The sequence below is a fragment of the Ostrea edulis genome, chromosome 3 (genome assembly GCF_947568905.1).
Source record: "Ostrea edulis chromosome 3, xbOstEdul1.1, whole genome shotgun sequence".
NCBI classification, from domain to species: domain Eukaryota; kingdom Metazoa; phylum Mollusca; class Bivalvia; order Ostreida; family Ostreidae; genus Ostrea; species Ostrea edulis.
Window position 1 is genome coordinate 25,874,897 of NC_079166.1, and position 25,949 is coordinate 25,900,845.

The following is a 25,949-nucleotide window of genomic DNA, read 5'->3' on the forward strand; positions in this document are numbered from 1 at the left end:
TTATTTCTCATGATATCGAGAAAATTACCTCATACTGACGAAATGTTATCATGAAAACCAGACAATTATTGCAAGAAAATTAACTCGTGCATACTAGATATAGGTTAGTAACAATCAGATGATTATCTCGTAATTAAGAGATGACCTCCCCCAGTTGTCGAGGTACATGGGAGATGCAGAGCTCACAATTCTTTTTACGTAAACAAGGCTCGAGCTCGAGGCATGTTTTTTTTAACGTAGATTAAATGTACTAGTAAAGTTTCGTTTAACGCATATTGTTTTGTTTTTTCAATTTACAAGTTAATTCTGAACACAATTTTAAACAGTTTATAGTATTTGGCACATCTCATTTTGTTTTAAACATGTTATTTTCTATGTAAACAAAAACATGACACAAGCCTCTTGTTTACATAACAAAGAATTGTGAGTGCTGTATCTCACTTATGACTCAGCAACTGATACTCAAATTTTGGTTGGGCATCAGAAATACCTTAGATAAACATTGTAAACAATGAAAATGTAAAAATAGAATTGAAAATCTTCAGTTCAAATCGTGTCCATGCCCCTTTAAGAAATTCTCCCCCGTTGATACCAGTCACTTTCCATAGGTCAGTACAAGTAGCTAACTTCATACCGACTTGTTGAAACTCGTTGATACTATATTTCTTATTATTTATTTTATCTATCACGTGCTTTACATATGCATACCATTTCGTCAGTGATCCAAGCGATAAACTTTAAATGTCTTACCGAAGTCATATGACTTGGTACATTGAAATATATGTAGTACGTCAAGAAGGCATGCGCAATATGCAAGACAGAAGCCCAAGTAAGACAACAATTGTTCATAAAGAATTTATTACTTTATGTTATTACTGTTAATTGATCTGCTATTTTCTATATTGTTAACATGTTTAACGTTTATCAGCTGTGTATTAAGATACCTATTTCTCCTTTTATACATGGTGAGAAAAATATGCAAGTTTTTTACTTTCGGTTTCGCAGTTTCTTTCAAATTTCAGGTGATTTCTATGGAATAGTGATTTGTCTTTAGATATTAGATAATATATTAACTAATAGAAAGGGCTAGTATATTCAGCTATAAAACATACATTAACCTTTACGGAACTTTTCTGTGTAACACTGATACTTATCAATGTCCTATCATAAAAGCATTGATTTTAAGTGTATGTTAAATTTACATTAATATGTTTTTTGAAATGGAATGTGTTTTATTTAATTTACATAACACAGACAGCTATACAGACATATCTCTCTGTGTGCAATTTTACCACAGGAATATGATAATTATGACTACATATTCATATCAATATTTTTAAATATATGTGTAGTTTACACTAAAATTATTGTATTTTTAATTTCAGTGACTTTCGACGATTCTTTCATATGATCGCCAGTTAACAATGAATGTTTTATATCTTCTCCAATTTCTTGATTTCGCGCATGTAAGTATTGGATCGTTTTCTCGAATCGAGAAACAGGATCGGGAAACAACCCGATCAAGGTTCTTTACTCCAACCAAATAATAGCAATATTTTGATTCCAATAAAAAGGTCAATTATCATTAGAACTAAAGGAAATGCGTTGAACAGTTCTCACGGCGTTTGCTTTTTTAAAAACATTACCCTAGGGGTAGTTTACAATTTGCATAGTAATACGCAAGCATACTCGGGTAATGCAGATTAATTGCAGTTTGTTTAAACTATATTCCCGAGACCAGAATCGAGGTAGAAAAATTTGCACAGGAATATGGAGGGAAAAGGGGCATAAAATTGAAAACTCCTTTTACGATCCACTGTGCAAATGGTCAAATACAAACTCATTACATTTTATGTATTCTTTGAACCATTGAATATTAGCTCACATGAGCCATGGAGTCATATATTTTTTCTGACCAAAATATGGCAGTCGTGGTAGCTCAGCAGGTAGAGTGTTCGCTTCCAATGTGCCAAACCTCGTAGCAATTGCTTCTGCGCCATGCATTAAAATATGTAATATGAAGTGTTAAATTTGATGTCCCATTTCACGTAAAAATGGTTGGCATGATCAAGAATATGTATCTCTGAATGACCCTGAACACCTAGCAGAAGTCTTCATCTCAAGCTAGTGACGTTTCTAATTGACTGAAAAAAAGATCGACGGAAAATATGACATAGGGAACGTAGGCATGACCCCCGTGGGCAGTATGAACTTGGTCGAAATTCACAGCTTTTGAAATAGCTATGTTACAATATAAATCGTTGGAATGGTATTGAAGAGTTGAAATATATGCTGATTAATTTGCCCAACTTATTTTGTATTGTTTATAGGAGTTGTGAAATTGATCACTGTTCGTTATATTCACCTTTTATTGTAGTATGTACTCGAAAGTCAACTTTAAAAAAAACAAAACGATACCATTATATCGTTTGGAAGGATTTGCCAGGTTGAGTTCGAACGTAATTATCAAAAACACGACTTGAGTAAATGAATTCCCGAATTAAAGTCAAAAAGAAGTATACAGATCTTGAAAATTTAACAAATTGAGCGCCTGAAAGGAATGTTTGATGTATGATTTTTTTTTATTTTTAGAACTGTGATTTACAATTTCAAAGACAGAAATAATTAAGTTTTATAAACTTTTATTATCAATTTTGTGTTAAAATTCTACTAGAGTGTTCAGGGTTCTTAAAAAATGGAACATTTATTATCTTCACGTACACAAATTGATTTCTATGTAATTCTTTATATTCAATTGAACAGAAATATTTTTATACCTGTCTCTCTGTACGAAATAAAAAAGTCATTCACACCTTTTAAAGAATAGGATAGGTCATTTATTACATATACAATAAATGACAATGAAGGGAACACAAACTAGGATTCAAATATAAGTAAAAGTTACCTACAAGTAAATGTACAGACAATTAATAATGACAAGTTTCCACATCGCAAGTTTGGAGAGAGACAAAATTGCTTTGGCCCTTGGTTTGGGATTTTGAATCCAAATTTAGATCCTTGAATAAAAAAAAAGCAGACAGAGTCTGGTCAAATCCTTTTGAATAGTCAGCTAATAGGGGTAGTTTTACATTACCACCCCTGGGTCGAGGCCTCTGCTGGTGGACTGTTAGTCCCCGAGGGTCTCTACAGCCCAGTAGCTAAGTATTTCGTTACTAGCTTGAAAATACGGATGTATATTTAATTGCTTTGATAAAATTTAGAAATTCATTTCAAAATTAAGGATTATCTTCCTCATGCATAGCTCTTATCCTTGGACGAATTTGGCTCCAGTTTTTAGCCCTCTAGTTTTCCTTTTAGCTCTTTACAAGTTTATTGTTATTTCGAATTTCAAAAATTTCTGCTTGAGCATTACTGAAGAGACATTATTTCTCGAAATGTCCATCTGGTGCATCAAAATTGGTACCGTATACATGTAAGTTTTACATTAATTGTGTAAGAAATGTAACAAGTTTAGGAACAACACATTCAGCACTCCAATCTGAATAAGCTACGTCCAAATCGGTACCCCCTAAGCAAACTATGATATGGGGGTGGCTTATGGCGCCTCACGGCAGCTGTCAGCAACCTTAAATGGCGATAACAAGAAATTAATCCACTACTGATACTAAAATAATTAACTGGGCACAGTCCTGCTATATTATACATTGAGGCACTCGAATGATGTACGTCGAGGTGAGATTTAATTCTCTTCACGTGCGAATCGCCTATGCACGGTGTGGACATTACGAAGTGTTTATAAAGTAAACAAAGGGGCTAACTAGGATTGCGCAATATACAGACACAATCTCCGTATGCTGGCTAAACTATCAGGTAACCTCATTCGGACGATAAATTCCCTTATATGACAATAATAACAGAGCTGCTCACAAATCCCAATTAGAAACAGCTATTCAGAATAGCATAGGTCAGTTAGCCCTCCGCAGAGTATATCACAGAGGGATTTTTCCAAGTGGCGCTATTGGATTTACAGCGAAATTGCACAAGACTGTAACGCTTTACCTATATCGAACGATGTAGGGGTTGTTGTTAGATATTCAGCCGATGGCAGGAACACTTCAAATAAAGATTAGCTGCGTTTAAATGCAAAACATCACATTCTAGACTCAAAATTGCCCTTTGTTTACGAAGTATCAAATTCAAAATTCGCATGCGCAGTCTGCAAGTATGCAAGTAAAAGCACGAGCCTTGTACATCATAAACACAAACAAAAGGGAACAGATATAAATGATTTATCGTCATAGAGTAAATCATTTATTTTGATGAAATATTAAACCTTGTTTGAAACGTATTAATAATGATGGCTAAAGTTGCATACCAAACTATCATAATGAAACAAATTCAACGATAAAAAGACTAATATAGAGAATCTTTTCTCCAGTTTTTATTTTACTGTTTTGTTGATAATTACAATTATTATATTTGGTATTTCAGTCCATTGCTTCATATACACCTCAGTTTTGCCAAGAAGCTGTAAATACCATAAAACAAGTTCCCTCTTGTCCTATTACACAGCAAGATAGAGAAAATGCTGCAAAGGAGAAGGATTGTGAAAAGTATTCTCATCATCAGAATTGTTCCAAAGCCACTGACTTTATGTATCATTGTGTAATAAACGAGAACGAAAATAAATTGTTAGAAGTTTGCGCTCCTACACGGTATATTCTCGGTAAGTAAAACAAGATTCGAGTTTTTCAATCATGAATTTAGCACTATTTGTGTTGTGAAAAATTATTATAAAAAAAAACCCAAACAATCTCTCATCATTTTTTAAACCTTGTACAGCATATGAAAGGTGAAGATAACGAACAGTGATCAATCTCATAACTTTTATAAGCAATACAAAATAGATCGTTGAAAAAAATATTTAAAACTACAACTGCAGTTTCATCCCACGTTGAATATCAAAGATTCAACCTTACGGGTCATGGTAAGGTCTCAATAGCAGACGTTTAGGTTTACGTTATGTTTACTGCCGGAACACTACTTTATTCTTGAATTTACACACTCCAGTTGCTTGATTTTGAACATTTCCGAGCCCTCGATGCTTCCGGTGCAAATGTACAAGGATTTACATCTTTAATTTAGTGCTTCTTGTCGTCAAAAGCGACTGAATCGGACGGTCCCGCGGACAAGATCGAAAACCGAGACTCCGTGTCATAGCAGGTGTGGCACGATAAAGATCCTTGCTCAAAGGCCGTAAACGCCGAGCATACGTCTAAATGCTATAACTCTTCACCGTCAATGCTGACGACTCCATCTGAGTGAAATATTATCAAGAGGGACGTAAAACAATAGGCAATCGTTAATTCTTATTTTCAAACAGAATTGGATTGGATTGCATATTGTTAACGTCCCGCTCGAGAATATTTCCCTCATATGGAGACGTCACCACTGCCGGTGAAGGGCTGCAAAATTTAGGCCTATGCTCGGCGCTTATGACCATTGAGTAGGGAGGGATCTTTATCGTGCCACACCTGCTGTGCCACGGGACCTCGGTTTTTGCGGCCTCAACCGAAGGACCGCCCCATTAAATCGCCTCTTACGACAAGCAAGGAGGGTACTGAGGACCTATTCTAACCCGGATCCCCATGGGACCGACTCCATATGAATGATAACTGAACACAATATACAACCAATAATCCAACCAACCAACCAACCAAGGTTCATGATGTGGACACGAGAAAAATGTAGGCATAGGCGTTGGACCAGAGGCGACAAGTACGGCGACCATTATTCCAATGATTTTGAAATTATGATAGAAAGACGGAGGAAATGATAAATTTTAAGATATTATATGAGTTCTAGTACTTCTTTCAATTCGTCATATTTTCAATTTTCTGTGTTTCTGCCGTTCAAAAAATCCGTTATTTCGTACGCCTATAAGATATAAAGGCGTGTATGAAATTTGGTGGGAAAACTGCTTTCTGGCATGAACTTAGTCTGGGATGGAATTTTTAGTTTTGAATAGAAATACATACGCCATTCATAATATATTTGTCAAATACATTGATAAATGAATTCAAGTTTGTTGAGATAGTGATCCCTGGGGCTATGACGGAGTCATAAGAAGGTTAACCGCTTTTTCTTGTAAGATGCAACTGCTATTGTGAGGAAATGACCTTTGGATTTCTTCTTTCCCTGATATAATACGAATGGAAAGTATTCCCATAATTACGGGTCTCAGACATCTACTCATGTGGGGATCCGGGTTAGAATAGGTCTTCAGTACCCCTTGCTTGTCCTAATAGGCGGCTAAATGGGACGGTCCTTAATTTTGAAACCCTTCACAGGTAATGGTCTCCATATGAGTGAAAGTTTCCCGAGACGGACGTCGATCAATCAATCAAATAGGCACTTGACGTTTACGCCAACGGTATGTAACAATGTCGACCATATTTGGTCGCACGTCGTCATTTGTTACATAACTGCTTCCCGCTGTCGATACCCTCGGGTAATCTATAGCAAAATCACACAGTTAACTTTACAAATAGATCTGCATTGATGAGTGTAGACAACCAATATAATCACCGTACATCACTGTTTGGATAACAAACAGATGTCAGGCAAAAAGATAGTGTGTGTGTAGAATTTGGTAGATATCCTTTGTGTATTACTGGAAAATTAAGAATTTTGAAATACTTGCTTAAAGTTTTTTTTTTTTTTATTAGTATTGTCCATTGTACAAATAAAAATTAAGTGCATCATAATATATACGTTTGAAGGTAAGATGTACAATGGGTATATACTCACTTATACCAACCATTCATACTCCACTCAAACATTTAAAAAATAGCTGAAATCATACCCCCCCCCCCAAATATGATTATTGAGGTTGCTATAAAAGTATCAAAAATATAAATTTATACGAAACATGCAGTAAAAATATATCATTCAGTGGGTTAAAATATATTGTTCCACAAATTCCATTGTTTTTCAAAAAAGTAATTTATTGGAATTGTAAAAAGATACATGTATACACCTTTCAATACTGTATTTTATTTTTAAGTGGTTCAGAAGACCTAAAATATTTAGTGTTTTACCTTGTAATGAGTTTTTGAAAATATACTGTTTAGTATACAAAATAATAAAGTTAATTTTCATGTTGTCTTTGGTAAGTGGTAATTTTCCCAAAATGATATTCTTCAAATTAAAACCAATCCGTTTTGAAGTAGTCCTGTAAATATGCAAACTTAAAGCTCTCCAAAGATCCAATACCTCATTACAACTCACAAACATATGCTGAATAGTTTCTGTTTCTTTCTTACACAAGTTAAGAACATCTGAAGTTTTGATTTGAAATTTTTTGAGATAGTAGCGGACCGGAAGAATTCTGTGAAGAAGTCGATACTGTAGCCACTGTACAGAGCAATCTGATGTAGTTTTGAAACAAACTTTGAAAGCATGCTTTATGCATATATCATTGACACCATGGGGAGATAACTCTACATTCCACTTTGGTATTGAAGTAGGAGTGACCTCATTTGTGTTCATACAATTATAAATAATGATTGTACATCTGACATTTGGCAGAATATTTTCAAAATAAAATGGCAAGTAAGGAAGACAAATTTTTAACATACACATCCTCTCAATTTTCAAAATCTTGAAGCGTTTTGAAAGAGCACAAATAACACTATTATATTGCATCACATCTATATCAGGGATATAAAACTTCTGTTCAAACATAGATTTTGATAAGAAAGTATATTCATCAGACAAAAAATCTCCAACCATTTTAACACCTTGTTGGTACCAATTCTTTATAAAATACATTTACCACCAATGTTTATGTTTGAATTATACCATACTGGAATAGTGAACGTTTTATTTTTCATATTTTTATCTTGATTTAATTTTTTCATCACATGCTTTTTTATTTTTGTTCATTAGAACATTTGAAATATATAAATCTCCAAAATCCAAAAGGTTTTTCATAACAGCATTTCATTAATGGCAAAAAATATATCTAATCAAGGTTTATCATTATCATTAGCAGTTACCAGTCTTTTCATCCAAGAACATTTGAGTGATTTGATGAAGTTATCAATGTTTACTATCTTTAAACCACCAGAGAGATGGTCCTGGGTAACTACAGATATTTTTACCGTGTCACACTTTGATTTCCATATAAATTCAAAAATGTCTTTACACAACGAAGAAATTTTTTCTGTATTGGGAGTAGGAAGAGAAATAAATATATGGTTAAATTTAGGTAAAATAAGAGTTTTTACAACAGTGACTGGACTAATGGGGGTCAATATTCTTCGTTTCCATTGTTGAATCATAGACTTGATTTTTGGTAGAACTATGTTATAATTTATTTCAGTGATATATTCTAAATCTACTGAGTATTGAATACCAAGTAAAGAAAAACTTTGTTGATCCCCAATCTAGCTTCCATCTTGGATGGTGAAATACTTGGTTTGAATTTTTATTTTTAGATCCAATCCAAATAATTTTTGTTTTAGAACTGTTTATATTCAACCCAGATAATTTTGAAAAGAAATCTAAAGTATCTAGAGCTGCAAACAATGATGTTGGTGAACCATCAAGGGCAAGTATCGTCGACATATTGAGAAATTGTATGCTCTCTTTGAGAGATGGTGATACCTTTTATGTCTTTATTTTGCTTTACAAGAATGGCAATGATCTCAGCGCAAAGAAAACACAAGTACGGGGCAATGGTATCTCCCTGTCTACAACCTCTTTGAATATGAATTTGATCAGATAAATGCCCATATTGTAGAACTGATGCTTTGAATTTTGTGTTCAAAATTTTAAACCATTCAATAAATCTTTTCCCAAAACCAAAGTAATTCAATACTTTATACATAAAACACCATGATACTGAATCAAATGCTTTTTCAAAATCAACTAGCACTAAAAGACCTGGTATGTTGTTGGATTCAGTATAAGACATTAAATCATAAATAAATCTTGTGTTTTCACATATATATCTACCTTTCATAAGACCAGACTGTGTATCTGAAATAATTACATCTAATGACGATTTCATCCTGTTGCTTAAACATCCAGATATTAGTTTATATAAAACATACAACAGAGTTATTGGACGCCAGTTTTTTTTTTAATATTGTCTAGGTTTATCACCTTTGGGTACACATGTAATAATACCAAGTCTTTGCGAAATTGGCAGTTCTTTGTTTTTAAAAATACAATTGGTTGCTCTTAAAATATTACATTTTAAATACTTGCATAAAGTTAGTTAATCAAATAATTGTATTTTGGAATCTCGTTATGAATTCATGGTTGAGAACAATGATAGGTGAATTGTCGATATCAAGCAACAATTAAAGTTATTGGTTGAAGGTGATTTTGAAATGAGAGGTAAAGATAACAGTGATCAATTTCATAACTCTTTTAAGGAGTGGGGAAAACAGAGACTCCTGGATATACCAGGGGTAGGATCAGGTGCATAGGGGATTAAGCATTCCCTGTTCTCCTTATATGAGTTATGAGATTGATCATTGTTCGTTATCTTCAGTTTTCACAATGACATGGACGTGTAAATGCGGTAGTGTTAATAATATTGAAGATTACGAAAAGGTGAAGATCACTATCGATCGAGGTAGCTCAGTGGTTAGAGCATTCGTTTGGTAACCGAGAGCTTGTGAGTTCGAGCCCAGCTCTTGCAATGACCACGTCAAACCTAAGACATTAAGATAGGTAGTGATTGCTCCTTCGCCAAACGCTCGGCATTTAGAAGTGATAATTACTGGTCTATCGGATATGACTTTAGAAAAGGAGGTCCCGTATCGCGACAGGCATTGGTAGGATAAAGAACCTTCACTGCTTTGACCCTGAGAGCAGAGCATGTATTTCACCTACACCTGGTGACGTCTCAATATGAGTGAAAATTCTTTACGAGAGGTAAAACAATAAATCAATCAATCAATCTTGATTGCTGCTCTATCAGGAAATAAGAAAAATCAGCAGTTTCACCTTCAGCCAAACGCTCGGCATCAAGTGTGAATGTCACGGGTCCTCGGAGATGACCTTGAAAACGGATGTCCCGCGTCACAGTAGGTGTGGCACGATAAAGAACCCGCACTTCTCAATGGCTGTAAGCGCCAAGCATAGGCCTAAATTTGAAGCCCTTCACCGGTCTTGGTGACGTATCCATATGAGTGAAAAAGTCTCGAGCGAGACGTTAAGCAAGATACAATCAATCAATCAATCAATCATTTTCAGAAACCAAGTGTTTTAAAACTGATATTGTGTTATGTTCTATTACTGCGTGTCAACAATAAATAATCATACCAACTAGGAAAGTGTTTACAAATAAAATAACAAATGGAAAACTTGCAGTTAGTAATGCTTGATGTACATGTTATCTTTACTGTGTAGAACATAGTTTTATGCATTGTTTTTATTTTCCTTAATGTAATTTTTATACTCCAGTTCGCCATGTGCATGCTTCGGGAAATATACATTTCATGGGCACCATTAAGGTGTTAACATTTTCTAATTGTAATCAAACTTTGTATCTGTGTTAGGAAACATAAACTCCGTTTACCTGATCATGGTGGGTGTGGCCGGTCGACAGGGGATGCTTACTCCTCCTAGACACCTGATCCCACCACTGGTGTATTCAGGGGTCCGTGTTTACCCAACTATCTATTTTGTATTGCTTATAAGAGTTATGAGATTGATCACTGTTCGTTATCTTCACCTTTCATTAAAGGCATGACTATTCTTATCAATGTATAACTCATGTTTTCATTAATCTTATTTAAAATAACATTACTTGCATAACAAATTGGAGGTCTTTCTGTAGTTCTATTAAATGGTGAAAATGTGGATTTTGACTTTTAAAAAGTGTTTTACACGTATCATTCAGGTTTCTGTACGGAATTCAATGTTATAGGAGGGAGGATACAGGATCATTATTCTGCTGAATGTAGCACATTTAACCCACCTTGTCCGGGACGATATATTTCAACGGATGCATACCTTTGTAAGTTTATTATCTTTATTATTACTAACATTATTAGCTCGCTGTAGCTGAAGGTCCAAGCGATTATTTCTGAGCACCTTTTGTCTGTCATCCGTCTGTCTGTCCAAATGTTTTTCACTATTTCATCTTTTCCCCAGAACAATCGAAATTGATAAAAATCATCCTTGACTAAAGGAAATTCAGATTTGTTGACATAAAGGCCCATATCCCTTTCAAATGGGGGATAATCAGGAAAAGAAAAAAATAGGGTGGAGTCATTTAAAAATCTTCTCAAGAACATTTGAGTCAGAAAAGTTGAAATTTACATAAAGGTTTCTGACATAGTTCAGATTTAAGTTTCTACAACCTTTCTATTCCCTTGGGGTAGGGTACGGACACAATAGGGACTCAAAGGTGTACATGTAGATGTATATGAAAATAGTTTAATATCTTCTTTTCAAGAACAGTATGACTATGAAAGAGTCTGATTTAAAGGCAGCATTTCGCAAATTCTATGGTCATTATAACACTGATTTTGACTACGGATAACTATGTTTACCTAGTCAAGATTGGGCTTACGGAGGGTGTGACCGGTCGACAGGGTATGCTTACTCCTCCTAGGCACCTGATCCCATCTCTGGTGTACCCAGAGGTCCGTGCTTGCCCAACTCTGTATTTTGTATTTCTTATAGGAGATTTATCACTGTTCGTTATCTTCACGTATCATTTTACAAATGCAATCATCCATGTAGTGCAGATTGAAATTTGTTCAAATCATGTCCCTCTCAAGTAGGGTGGGCCACATTAGGGGATCAAAGTATTATATTGGAATAAATAAAGAAATAAATAAAGATAGATAGATAGAGAGTCCGGTCCGTGATTTCATTTAGAGAATTCAAGAACTTCAATAGATTGAAGTTCGAACCATTTAGAGTCAGAGGTCTGTAGATTTGTGATGGGGGTATTCCTTCGGATGAGACCGCAAATGTTACAGCAGGTGTGGCACGACAGCGATTCATCCCCGCTCAAAGACCGTAAGCACCGAGCATAGACCTAAGTTTTACAGCCCTTCGCCGGCAATGGTGACGTCTCCATCAGAGCGAAAAATTTTCAATGTACAATCAATCATAGATATTGTGAATATACTATTCCACGCTCCATTTATTCCTGTATGTGACATATCCAGTAATTGGAAATTGTAATTAGTGACATGATTAGCTATAAATTTTGCTTTGTGTGGACATGTTTTTTTTCCTACAAACTTTAAACAGATAAATCATGTTATGGCTTGGTTGAAACATCAGAGGAATCATATGTAGCAAACATGACGTCAACAACCATTGGCAGCAATAACGTAACAAGTATACACGGAGACAGTACCGATTCTATTTTGTAAGTCGAAAGTATTTTTGAATCGTGGCTTCTTTATCACATTTGATGCTGATCAAAATCATAAGAAGTTTTGATATTTCGTACAGTAAAAAACGAAATGTAAATACTATTTCTGACAGGTTAGTAATCTAAACTTTTAGTGAACCTAATTCTTTTCAAAACATTAACTATCTATTTTGTATTGCTTATAGGAGTTATGAGATTGATCACTGTTCGTTATCTTTACCTTTCATTAAGCAATTCTTATTTCAAAATACAATGTAAGTTTCAATCTATATTCACGTACCATTCGGATACAATCGTCGTTTATAGAACTACTGTTGGAAGCTAGAGAGTAAAACTGTAGTAGTCTTGTAGAACATAACTATATTTGCTTTTCAATGGATACAAATGAATTTAAATCATGTCCATAGTAAAAGAAAATATAAACAATCCTACAAAGGTTTACTGAAGTAGACCAAATTATTATAAATTGTGGTAAATATAAAGCTAGAGCCCAATTTAGTACTACAATAGTACTAAAGTAGTAGGCTTTACTTTAGTAGCTCGAAGAATTATAGCTATAAAAAATTGATGTTTATTTTATTTACGTTTGAAATTACTCTTCAAAAATGAATTCTCAAAAATATCACTTAGCGTAATAAAGATGTTAGAGTTTATCCGCAGTACATCAAGGTATCAGAGTTTTATGAAAGAAGATTTCTAGTATAGTAGTTAAGTGCTTCCTGCAGCACAGCAAGTAACAATTTTCCTGTAGTGAATTAAATATTAAAGTGAATTTTTACCTTAACAATGGCCTTTGTTAAGGCATTTTCACCAGCGAGAGGTAGATTACAAAATAATGAATGATAATGGAAACCGTCGGAATGGATGCCATCGTTTAGATAAATATCAATTTCATTTCAATCTATGCATACTAGATAACCTTCATGTAGTTTATACTACTTCCGGTTGAATTCCTTGGTAGAACGACACTGTCTTACACATTTTTAGAATATCGTTCTCTGTATCACATTCTCTGTTCTTTAATACGTTTGTTATATTCTCCCTTCATTCCATTTTCAGAATTTGGCTGTTGCCTGTTGTAGTAGCTTCCTTGGTATTGGCTTTAGCTTTAGTCTTATGGATTTGTTGGAAGAAACGTGAGTATTTATGGACGCATTTTGAATATTTATAAGTGTAAAACGAAAATGAAAATTGGTGCTAAGTATTGTTACAAGATGCAGTTTCTTTTTTAGGACAGTCAAAGAGACAGAGAATGTATATGAAAGGTATGTTTTGAATTTCTTTCAATTGATTATCATTGACTGGCATCACGTTCGTGTCATAGTAATCTCAAAGAATGTACATTTTCAGTGATGGTTTTTATAAAAACATCTAGATATTTGAATACTTGGACTACACAATATCAATGGATTAATGAGACTTTGTATACACGTTACCTGATATAGGGCTCACGGCGGGTGTGACCGGTGGACAGGGGATGCTTACTCCTCCTAGGCACCTGATCCCACCTATGGTGTGTCCAGGTGTCCGTGTTTGCCCAACTATCTATTTTGTATTGCTAATAGGAGTTATGAGATTGATCGCTGTTCGTTATATTCATCTTTCATTGTAGACACAAGGAATGTTCTTCCTGTAGAGATATTCTTTTGAAATTGGCTTTATCTAATGAAAGAGTGAATATGGCTAACGATGATTACTATCATAAATCCTATAAAAAATATTAAAAATAAGTGAAGAGTATGGTACATACGGACCACTGGACACCAAAGGCTTGGAATCTGGTGTCCAGCAGGGGTAAGCATTGCCAGTTGACCGGTCATATCTGCCGTGAACCATATATAATTACATTTCAAAATAAAAGTACTCCATTATGCAACAGGATTTATCAACAGATTATCATTCCGTATGATAATCCATTAAACACTCTTTTTAATTCCAATTCGAAAAGGATGGCAGACAGGTATGGTGGATTTGATAACTTTGGAATATAAATTTAAGACCTTCTTTTTAAATCTTGTGAATTTGGACGACTACATACTGAAATGTTGTATATTATCTTTCAACAGGAGATATGTACATGTTCAATGTTTTTACTTTCGATATTTATACAGATTGTAATGAAAGCTATTTCCTCATGACTCCGCTACAGTTGCGAACAATGGACGTATGAATTTTAATGGATATAGTATGTCTATTTCAATGACAGGGAATTCTGATATAAATAAAAGTATAATGTAAATATAAAAAAAGGAATTTCAATTTTGAAAATACAGTAGGGTATGGACTTTAATGCTTCATGCCAGTACACGTTACATGAAGCGTGTATGTAAGCTGGTATGAAGCGGCGCTATTCATACCCTCATGTATTTTTAGAAATGAAAAAAATATTTCTTAAGTATTTATTGTGTTTCAATAATCTGATATTTTTTTTTATAATTGTTGTTTGTTTGATTTCTGGTCGTTTTGACCCTTTTTCAGTTCGGCCCCAAGTTTTTTCGGCCGTTAGTAGTTTCGGCCTAATGTCGTTTCGGCCCTAGTGGTTTCATCCTAACTTCAAATACCTTTGTAATACCAAAAAAATTAAGTCTTTTTTCTCATCTTACTATATCAAAAAAATAATTTCTAAATTTTATCACAGCCATTAAATATACATCAGTATTTTCAAGGTAGTATGTTGCACATTATATCTATTGGTCTGGGTTCACAAATACATTATTGATTCTATCCAAGTCCCACATTTTGCAGAAGTTCTTGAATTTTCTCTGTAACCTGTAAAGTTGTGGGGTTCAGGGGATATGTCATCATCAATGTAACTGAAGTGCCTGTTAAAATATATTCTGTATATTCAAATATTGAAAAAAGATGAATATCTAATATACTAAGAATTGTCTTTACAAATGTCGGGTGTTAAAATGAAAACTTCTCGTGTCGCAACTGGCTTTGGTACATCAAAGAATCTAGAATTTGTCTAAAACAAACAGATAGACAAGTCCTACTCTAATCTAAGCTTTCGGAGCTTGGTTTGTACTTTGTAACTGGCAGTAAAGTGAACTTATTGTTACATTGACCACCAGTGACAAAACCTGATTAGTGGCCGTTTGCCCAAGTTAAACATTTAGCAGCCAACTAGGTTTACTTACACCCCCTTTTCTTTTTAAAATCCAACTTAAGAATATGCAGATGTAAAGAAATGAATTTGTTTTTAACTCTAAATTTTTCAGCATTAGGAGAAAAACTTAGAAACAGGTATACATATATTGAATTCTGACGAGGTAGTGATACACATGTATTTCTACTCCTGTTGATTAGCATTCAAGAATTTTCAAGTGGAGTGTACTTTAAATGATGCTGGAAGGACTGCATCCTCATCTTTTGACACTTGATCTCAAGTTTAAGTAAACAAACACCCAAGCAAAAAGAGGATGTACACTAGCAAATGTGTCTCACGTGAAATTTTAAATAACAAGTTCATATAAGTTCATGTTACACGAACAGCCAATGTGAATTCACGTGCATTTCTTTACATAAACTTAAAAACTTTATATTTTACGACGATTAACAAACAAGCAAGTGTAAACAAGTTGACAGAGTGCAAAGGAAATATTTAAGCTGGAGAGCATAGAGATGTCATTGAACCGATGAATAATAATATGTCCAAAACATCCATATACATGTACTTTCAATGTGTTTAGTGTGAGACTCTTTGTAAGTGGATAAGAAATACTAACTATACAACATTTTATGGTATACGTCTGTTAATTCAAATTTCTACGTCTGTATTAGTATTGATGGAATGACGCAAATCGACAAACATTTATTCATTTAAAGTGGAAACTTTTAAATCAAACTGATCATTTCATTTCAGACAAGATTACGGAGTCGTCTCCCTTGATCCCACACGAGCAAACAGGTAAAATTGTTATCAAAATCCTATTGAACTATTCAAACCGAAACTGATTTTTGATAACTTTCATGCAATATTTTTGTTTTATTTTCATAAGACGATGACAGTTCTAGTTCCAGTGGAATATATAATTTTATTTAGTTTTAATGAAATGATGAAGAAAACAATTTTATTACATATCGCTTCAACATGTAAAATTCTAAATGAAAGAAAATAATGTTAATTCCAGAAAATGTTATTCTCTAGCTTATATCTTTTAATTAGCGTAAACATTCATAAAAAGCTTATGTGCGTCCAAATTAGCATGGCGTAATACTTTAATGTTGGATTTCTGGTGATACAAAGAAAATATGGGCATTTAGCTTCAATGTAAATTAGGGTGATGAACTGTATCATTTTAAAGTAAATTTGTTTTTAAAACAAAGATACAGAGGAGAAGCACCAAATCAAATAGTTTTAGGCTAAATGGAAGACCCTGTGGTGTCTTTTATTTCGAGTTAACAGGGATATATCGAATCGACATAGCCTTATTAAGAATACAAATTCGAGAACAGAGGAAACACGAACCTCTAGCAACATTAAATGTGGATTTTAATTTTGATTTAGAGTTTTGTTTTGTATTTTACAGGAACAGATTTAGTAGATAAAAATAAAGGTAAGTACAGCAACCAAAAACTGTAATTCTTTATTGAATGGAGCTATGAATAGTTCCTTAGTTTTCGAATACAACCGAGCAAGAAGCTGTGTGTATAAATACTTATTCAATACTGACTGTATACGTCCAAATATATCTTAGATTTGTTATCCAATTAAAATATGATATCAATTGAAAGCAAGGAATTCAGCAAGGGGGCGGAATCAATCTAAATGACTATATCATTCTCCATATATCCTAAGGGACTTTCAAAACGCATGATGGGTAATTTGTAATTTGTTGTTTTATTTGTTATTTCATAAATTTGAAACATCTTATTTCTGATAAATAATCTTTGATAAATAAAGTCTTATATCTATAAAAAAAATCATTGACATTTCCTAAGAAGATAAAAACGTGACCAAAGACGTTAGGGATAGGAAAAACTCTGATTTTGTTTACGAATACCGTGTATATCCACCATTAGCGTTTATACTGGAGAATATATTGTCAACATTCCATTGACTGACAAATGGTCCAACAACGTCCTTCCCAGCTCACGCGTCTACCAAGCTCGTCAAAAATGTGCAATCGGATTAAGGTCTTAGGACAAGACGAACAATCAGGGACATTGGTGTCATTTCTTTAAATACCAATCTCGCAGGGTGTTGGCCCTTCTTGTCCTGCTGAAAAAGTAACCATAACGAACCTGTGATCAATCTCAAAACTTCTTAAAGAGATATAAAACAGATTGTTGGACAAACACGGATCTCTAGACACACCAGAGGTAAGATCAGGTGCCTAGGAGGATTGAGCATCTCCTGTCGACCAGTCACACTCGTCGTGAGCCCTATATATTGATCTCGTAAACTGAAAAATTAGTGTGTAAAGAACGATCTAACAATAGGTATGAAATATGTCAGACAATATTTGACCCATATGACAGATTGTGACCTTATAAAAAAAACCTGTTAAAATATCTGTAACATCAACTTGTTTGTCAGTAGCCTGCCTCGGTTTCAAAACTGGTCATACGTTGTAGGAGCACTTACATATCGAATCATTTGCGAGGTTGATTTCAGGTATACAGCGACGTTTTGCTTTATTAATCCGAAGCTATAGAAGGTTGAAAAATTACCATTGTAAATTATACAACTACCAATATATTCTCTTTAGAGAAATGGACAGACATAGCTTGCATCCTGAACGTAAGCTTTGCCTGTCCACATCTCTAAAGAGAATATTGTTGATTTTTCGAACTGACTGGATGCAGAGTTTGCAATGATACACTAGTTCATATACTTTCAATTTTTTTCTACACTGCGTAATCTTTGACAGAATATGCTACTTTTTAGATTATGTAAACGTAATTGAAATATAACTATGTAAGAAAATATTGGGACCGATGAGAGAACTACAGATCCACCCTTTATAAAACGAAAAAAAGGATAACGAACGGTGATCAATCTCACAACTCTTATAAGCAATAAAAATATGGAGTTGCACAACCACGGACAACTGGATATACCAGAGGTGGGATCAGGTGCCTAGGAGGAGTAAGCATCCCATGTAGATCTATTCTGATCAAGTGAATGGAGTTATCCATAGTCAAAATCAGTGTGCGAAAAACGGTATGAAATACGTCAAAGAGCGTTTAACCCAATGATAGGTTGTATTTGCAAACTAGATCGTTTTAACGACCATATGATTTGCGACATGCTGACTTTAAGCGAGAGTGTTCGAACCCCTGCACCATCAACTTGTTTGTCAGTAGCATGCCTCGATTTAAAAACTAACCATACGCAGAACAAGCTCTTGCGCATCGAATCGGATGAGAAATATAAACACCATATGCAGGTGATAATGGAACATTGCTACATAAATATAGGAAATTGACGATGGAGAAGTTGAAATCCTGTTTGTCATAAAGTTGATTTGTTAGTTTGTCGTTAATGTATTTAAAATATTTCCTTTCAATAAAATATCTAAGTATGTCTATGAAGCAGAAGAGGACGAGTCTGTGCTGTCTTTTATTTTGAGGTCATATAATTCGATATATGAATTAAAATTATTATTAATAGACAGTACGTCGTCGACATATCTAAATGTCGAATTGAAGGCCAAAGCAAAAGTGTTTTTCTTCTGATGTAGAAGTTCGTAAAATTCTGCTTTATAAATATAAAAGGAAGTCAGCTAATAGTTGAGCACAATTCGTGGCCATGGGAGTTCCAACAGACTGTTGGAAGACCTGATCACCAAAGACTACGAAGATATTGTCAATGAGGAACTCCAACATATTTTTTATTTCAACTTCAGAGTACTTGTGCGTGGAATCAGAGCGATTTTTTAAAAAGGGATATTTTTGATGACTGATCACCAGATATGATTATTTACGTTTTCCGTTTTTGTTGAAGAAGCAACTGTCTATGATGTTAAAAAGTCTAGTCTTTAATTTTTCCTGAAGAAAGGTCGTGTAAAGTGATGAAAAGTCAAACGTTTTGATGTTGTTGATTTGAAAAAAAAGTTTTGGGATTTCACGTCTCCATATGAGTGAAATATTCTCGAGAGGGACGTTAAACAATATACAATCAATCAATCAATCAAATTTACTGAAAGTTGTTTAGAATGTTTTAGATCCCACATTTGATTTACACCACTTCTGGTCTACATGTATGTAGTCGCACAGTATGTTTAAAGTTTTTCCAAAACCTTCCAAGAAAATGTGTACTGTTGAAACCTTAATATATCGTTGAAATCATGTATCGTCGTCTCAAAATTTTGCTATAAAAACTTCTAACATATTTTCCTTCTATACTTGTATGCAAACATATTTTCAAATATTCATTGAAGTCCCATACGACCTGAACACTCACAGCTTAAAATGATTTTGTTTGTTGACGTAGGCATGTTAGTTATCCAGTAAATGAATATTGATTATAGATAACAACAAACACCATTTCAATTCTACGAACACGTATTTTACAAATAAATGTACATGAATATGCAAAAAAAAAAAAAAAAAAAAATGAACTTGGTTTCTGCACGTAAAAGGTTCGAAATTCCAATTTCATAAAAGAAAGTAATACTGCAATATAAAGTAACAGTTTCCGTTAAACGTTCCATGTTTGGCGTGTATATGTGACGTCATAGATGAAAATTACGTAATTTGTCTTGCAATGGAGTTTGTCTTAATCTATACAATTCATTAAAAAGACAGATGTTGAAATCAAATACAGTTAACGGCTACATGTACCTACCGCAAATACCGTGACACTTTACCTTAAATCGGTGACTTTCTATCTAGTGTAAACTATTCTATAATATAACGTACAAGAAAAGCCAGGAATGAAAGAAAGCATTCAATAGTCAATCTTTCGATATCCTTCAAGCAGTGTCATCTGATCCCAATGATGGTTAAATAGTTTAATTGTATCACATTTAAAAAAAATAATGTCTTGCCGACTTAAATCTGATCTGTATGTAATGATGAGGAAATATGTTATCATTTACGGTTATTGGCAACCAAAAGTGACTATTTCATTTTAAGTTAACCGCTAGGAAGTTTTGTTAAAATCTCTCTTATATGCTCATATCTAACTTTCGAAGTTTTAGTTTGAATGACAATTATTATCAATACGACATTAATCTCATTATCATTATTGTAACAATAATAGAATTTATTATCATTATAGAACACACTAAAGATTTCCTTGAGCCCTTCAGAAACTTCGATAAGTATTTCGTTGAAACAGAAATATTCAAGACAACGAAGGCTGTCATTGAGGAACATCATGTTGCTATTCTTATTGGACCTCCAGGACATGGAAAGACAAACACAGCTATTCATTTGATGTTACATTCAAGTTTTGCTGATTGGACCATGCGCAAAATAAATCGTTTATCCGAGTTGGCTTCTATCGACACGACGGAAAATACGTTTGTTTTGATAGATAACATTTTTGATGGATACGTGTATGACGAAGAAGTTGCAAAATGGCGGGATAGTTTAGGTTTCAAATTCGTCAATTTAGCAAAGGAAAAAAATGTCCAAGTACTCATCACAGCAAAAGAGGATGTGATAGAGAAAGTTTGTAAGTACATGAATAACAAATCAAATGTCTTTGATCAGAAGCATGTCATTGATGTAAAGAATGTGCAATTAACTGATTCCGAAAAAATAGATATTTTCGATAATCAAATTAGTTTCGCCAACAAAGAGTTGAGAATCGACAAACCAGCTAAAAATGAAAAATTTCGAAAAGAAATAGTCGCCGCAGAGGGACCAATTGGATTTCCATTATGTGCACATTTATACGCATGTGCAGAAAAAAACAGACGTATGGGAAGTAATTTTTTTTCACACCCAATGAATTATCTAAGAGATCTTGTGAAACACGCAATAAGCGAAGATCAAACACATAAGACCAAAACTTTGCTTCTTTTATTGTATCTACCTGAATCATGTCCAAAATATCCATCGTCTAAAACTATGAATTTATTGGACGAGAAAATGTGCCAGCAGACACTTGAAACATTTCTAAATGAAAATAAAGAATTTGACACTTCAGATCTCGCAACACAAGCAAAGAAGTTGATTCCAACCATTTTGATGCAACTGCAACCTGGGTCGTTTTGCTTCAAACACCAAACTATTTGCAATGCGGTTGGAAATTATTTTTTTGTTGAACACTTTGAAATGGCAAGAGAGGCGTTTCCGATAGAAACTTTTGTAGATCAAGACTTTTCAACAATAACTGAAAAGCAATGTTCTGCAATTTGTGCTCGTCTTATTCGTGAAGTAGTTGAAAACGGCAATGTTTCGAAAGTTTTCTCATGTATCGCATTGACAGAGTCTTCGTTTGCACACATATTTTGTTTACAATTAGATGCACAATTTGATAAACATGGCGTATCGTTTATAAGACAATTTTTTGCTGCAACCGGTACGCCTTCCTGTCAATTCAAATTTCCTGGTACATTTTGGGTTAGCAAGAACAAATGCTTCCATTTGGCGATGCTTATGACTGAAATGATTCGTAAAAAGAATATTGACACGGATCTTCATTTTTATGCAAGCTTATTTGGGGACTGTTGTGCAAGTGATGAGAGTTTGCTCAAACACGCCAACAACACAACACTAGAAGATGTTGAGAATGCAAAAGATGCTGTCCTCAGATGCATTACTTGTGATGGAAACAACATATTTCACATAGTCGCCATGACAGCAAAATCTGATTTACATTCTTGTCGCAGTTTGAAAAAACTGTACGCTGATTTTCAAGATCGACAACCCGAAATGTATAGCAAAGCTAACAAGAGAGAAGAAACACCTTTGACCTTAACTGCAACAATTAAAAGTGATAGCAGGATTTTGAGTATTTTAACATTCTTAGAATTTGATGAGACCTGCACCAATACAAAAGATATCGATGGACATTATCCAATCCACAACACAGCTTTGACTTTGAAATCCAGTATTTATAATGCATTGTTTGAATTAGAAATGACAGTTCGCTTGTGTTTATTCATAGTATATGGCACTAATTCTGATCACCAGGCAGAGGCCAAATCATTACTAGATAACCAACGTTTTAAGCATTTTTATGCAATGTTGGAAGGTAAATCTGAGAAACAAAATGAGATGGCGAGCATCATTGAACAACTTTTAACAGAAATAAAAAACGAGAAAACAGACACTGAAGAGGGAGACACCGAAGTGCCAAATCCAAATAAGAGAATCAACCACTCCTTGTTTAGCATGATACAGATCTCAGTATCCTTTCTTGTAAATGCTAAATTTGAAATATGAATCTTTTCAGTCTATCATATATTTTATTGGGTCAGGATATTTCAAATGCCAGCAAAATTAATAACACAATTCAAAAGATCTTCGAACGATAGTATTGTTTCGCCTACCTTCTTGTTAGTTTTTGAAATTTATCATTTTTATATGATTTTTTATGTGAATTTTTATAGACGTTGATTTATTTGACAAAACAAAGAAATATAACTATGAATTGGGTGAAAAATACGTATTTTTCTATAGAATTCAATGGAAAACGGCACATATTTTAAAAACATATTCCCCCTGTGAAACACAAATTCCTTTTTACATGTATAATATATTTTCATTTAGAAAATGTATACCAAACGTTGTATTGTTTCACAGGGGAACATGTGTTTAAAGACCAAAAACACAGCGAAAATGTTAACTCTTAGATCAATTGCAAATGAGGTTAAACTATGAAAAATGAAGATTAACCATTTTGGTACTCAATAATATAAAGAAATGTGACAAATGAAATGGCTATTTATTTATATCAAGAAGGATTTGATAATATAGGACATTATAAAGCGTGATTTTAAGGAACATATTTTCTATCTTCTAATCAAAAAGAGTTGTAATTAAGAGCTATTAATTAACACTGGGATTAAAGTTAATAATTAGTTACTAATGAGTTCTATTTTGCATTAAAGGAATCTCAGAAGTAAAATTGCAAAGAATTTTCAAATATATGAGTGGAAACTTTAGGCGGGGATCCAGAGTTATAGTGCATTATTCTTTAACAATTTATCTACTTTACTTGCACCACGAAATATCAATATCAATGAAAAATACTAACCCACTGTCATCAAAGTTCACAAAGGACAATTAAATCAAGTTCCTATCAATGTAATTTTGCGGAGTGATGCAATTCTAGGAAGTTCTATTCTAGAAAGTAAACAGGTTATTTACATCAGCTTTCTAGAGAACTTTGGCAAACACAGCTCTAAAAATAAATGTCTTTTTCCAGATTCTCAATAACTAGGTAATGTCAATATATAGTACAAATGTATAATTCAACGCCTTCCCCTTAAAAGTTTGAATGACATTTTCCAACATCAAACACCTTATTGCAGGTACACAAAATCAATCAACAGAAATGAAACTGAAATACGTGTACAATATATTTGTGATATTCTTGACATCTGCAATACCATTGTGTTTGCCGTTGATATGCTTTTAATGAATAAGTATCCTATTCTTGTAACAATAAACCCCATCTTGTGAGTGTTTGACTTTTGTTTGTCAGTATCCTCGCTTCTCACTGTATCGTGCATCCCATTGTACCATGCTATTTGTTTTATTTTCGTCGTTTACGCATATGCAGCGCTTCCTTAGCGGTGGGTTAATTTTGAAATCAAAACAGGAAATCACGTTGTTTAATCAGACAATATATTTTGAAATAAAGTATATGTTATTAGTAACTTTCAAGACAATAGACACCGGGCTATATCTAAAAAAAGTTTTGTGATATGTAAAAACAAGAATTGGTTGCATATTAACATTCAAATGAACTTCAAACTTTGTAACAAAGCAATACACCCTTCCTCAATGGTAGAATTATTTGGTTAACATTTTGTAAGTTTCTTTGTAAAAAAGAAATAACTTTATCAACATTATCATGTTTTTGAAACAGAGCAGCCCTGATTCATATATTACTAGCATCAGCAGTAAACTTAAATACTCAGCAAAATCTGAGACCAAAAGAGCTGGACTACTCATAGGGACAGATTTGATTTATTGATGAAACTGTGTCCTGGAAAAGTCATATAGAATCACTTATGAACAAGATTTCCAAGAGAATTGGCATTTTAAGAAGAATAAGATATTTTATGTCAAACGATGCACTGCTGAAGATTTTTAATACTATGATTTTTCCACATTTTACATATTGTTGTACTATATGGAGCAATCCAAGAAATGCTGAAAATGTGAATAAGCTTTTTATATTGCAAAAACGAGCTGCAAGGGTAATTCTTAACATCAGAAATTTTGAAACAACATCTAATGTCATGTTTACAGAACTTAACTGGTTGCCTCTATCAGATTACTTTGTCTGTAGAAAAGTCATTTTAGTGTATAAAGTTTTACATGGTTCAATGCCAAATTATTTAAATGTTTTTGAATATGTATCAGAAGTCAGTCAGAGGCAAACTAGAAATTCTTATTCAAATATATTGTATATACCCAGGGCAAAAACAGAATATCATAGAAGATCTTTCAACATTTCAGGGAACACAGTGTGGAATGCCTTGAGTCAAAATATAAGAAACTCAACAAGTGTTGTGTGCTTTAAGAGAAATTATCTTAGAGATTATCAACATACTTTTTAAGCTTCATTTTGTTCCTATTTATCTTACATTCATAATTATTTCTTAAGTTTATATGTATTCTACTTCTTTTAATCTGTGTTTATTTTACTAATATCTGTCTGTATGTATGTTATATGCAGGACCATATTGAAAACTAGCGTTATCGCTAAATATGTAATCCTGGATAAATAAAGGCTTTATTATGTTCCCCAAACAAAGTTTGGGAACATATTGTTTTTACTGTTTCTTATTATTATGTTCCCCAAACAAAGTTTGGGAACATATTGTTTTTACTCTGTTTCTTATTCTTATTATTATTATTCTTTTTCTCCGGTACTTTTTTGTCCGGTAGTGTTCTCAGAAACTACAAAAGGGATCGATATGAAACTTTCCAGGATGATAGTATAGCGTTTGTAGATGTGCATAGTGATAGTCATTTTGTTTGCACGTGCATGCACGCGCGCGCACGTGCATTGCAATTTTGGTACAAAAAATGGAAAATCAGAATATTGAAGGAAGCGATATAAAACCTAAATAGGATGATAGTATATCATTTGTACATATGAAAAATAATAGTTATTTTGCCAGCACGCGCACGCATGCGCGTGCACGCGCATTACAAAATTTGTACACTAACTTTGGAATCAGTCTAACTTTTTTGTTGTTCATTGAAATGGCTTGAAATTCATATCATAGGTAGATATTGAGACCCTTAACTGATTTACATGGTCAAAATTACCAATTTGCACGCGCATGCACGTGCGCTTCATTTTGATTGGATAATGCTAAAACGTTTGTAACTATCTTATTTATGAAGCGAATGAGATGATATTCACAGCATATCTAGACAATATGTGTATCTATATGTTGGTGTAACAAAAAATGCCAACACACACGCG

The 25,949-nt window shown here is 33.7% G+C and overlaps 2 protein-coding genes across 2 annotated transcripts; both read left to right on the plus strand.

The window, feature by feature from the left end:
- Window positions 1-724: 724 nt before the first annotated feature.
- Window positions 725-14,026, plus strand: LOC130053510 (uncharacterized). Its single transcript, XM_056160835.1, has 8 exons — window positions 725-829; window positions 1,386-1,466; window positions 4,453-4,687; window positions 10,883-10,999; window positions 12,250-12,370; window positions 13,436-13,512; window positions 13,609-13,641; window positions 13,989-14,026. Exons 2-8 carry the CDS (start codon window positions 1,425-1,427, stop codon window positions 14,024-14,026), a joined length of 663 nt encoding a protein of 220 aa, XP_056016810.1. The 5' UTR covers window positions 725-829; window positions 1,386-1,424.
- Window positions 14,027-16,178: 2,152 nt separating this feature from the next.
- On the plus strand, window positions 16,179-25,290 carry LOC125673611 (uncharacterized). The gene is made up of 3 exons (XM_056160293.1): window positions 16,179-16,286; window positions 16,909-16,935; window positions 20,607-25,290. The coding sequence occupies exon 3, from the start codon at window positions 20,765-20,767 to the stop codon at window positions 22,721-22,723; it is 1,959 nt and encodes a 652-aa protein (XP_056016268.1). The 5' UTR covers window positions 16,179-16,286; window positions 16,909-16,935; window positions 20,607-20,764; the 3' UTR covers window positions 22,724-25,290.
- Window positions 25,291-25,949: the final 659 nt, after the last annotated feature.

Coding starts and splice junctions, on each gene's coding strand:
- LOC125673611 (XM_056160293.1), top strand. CDS start 20,765: ATGTTACATTCAAGTTTTGCTGATTGGACCATGCGCAAAATAAATCGT.
- LOC130053510 (XM_056160835.1), top strand. CDS start 1,425: ATGAATGTTTTATATCTTCTCCAATTTCTTGATTTCGCGCAT. Junction 4,688..10,882: donor TCCTACACGGTATATTCTCG/GTAAGTAAAACA, acceptor CGTATCATTCAG/GTTTCTGTACGGAATTCAAT. Junction 11,000..12,249: donor TTCAACGGATGCATACCTTT/GTAAGTTTATTA, acceptor AACTTTAAACAG/ATAAATCATGTTATGGCTTG.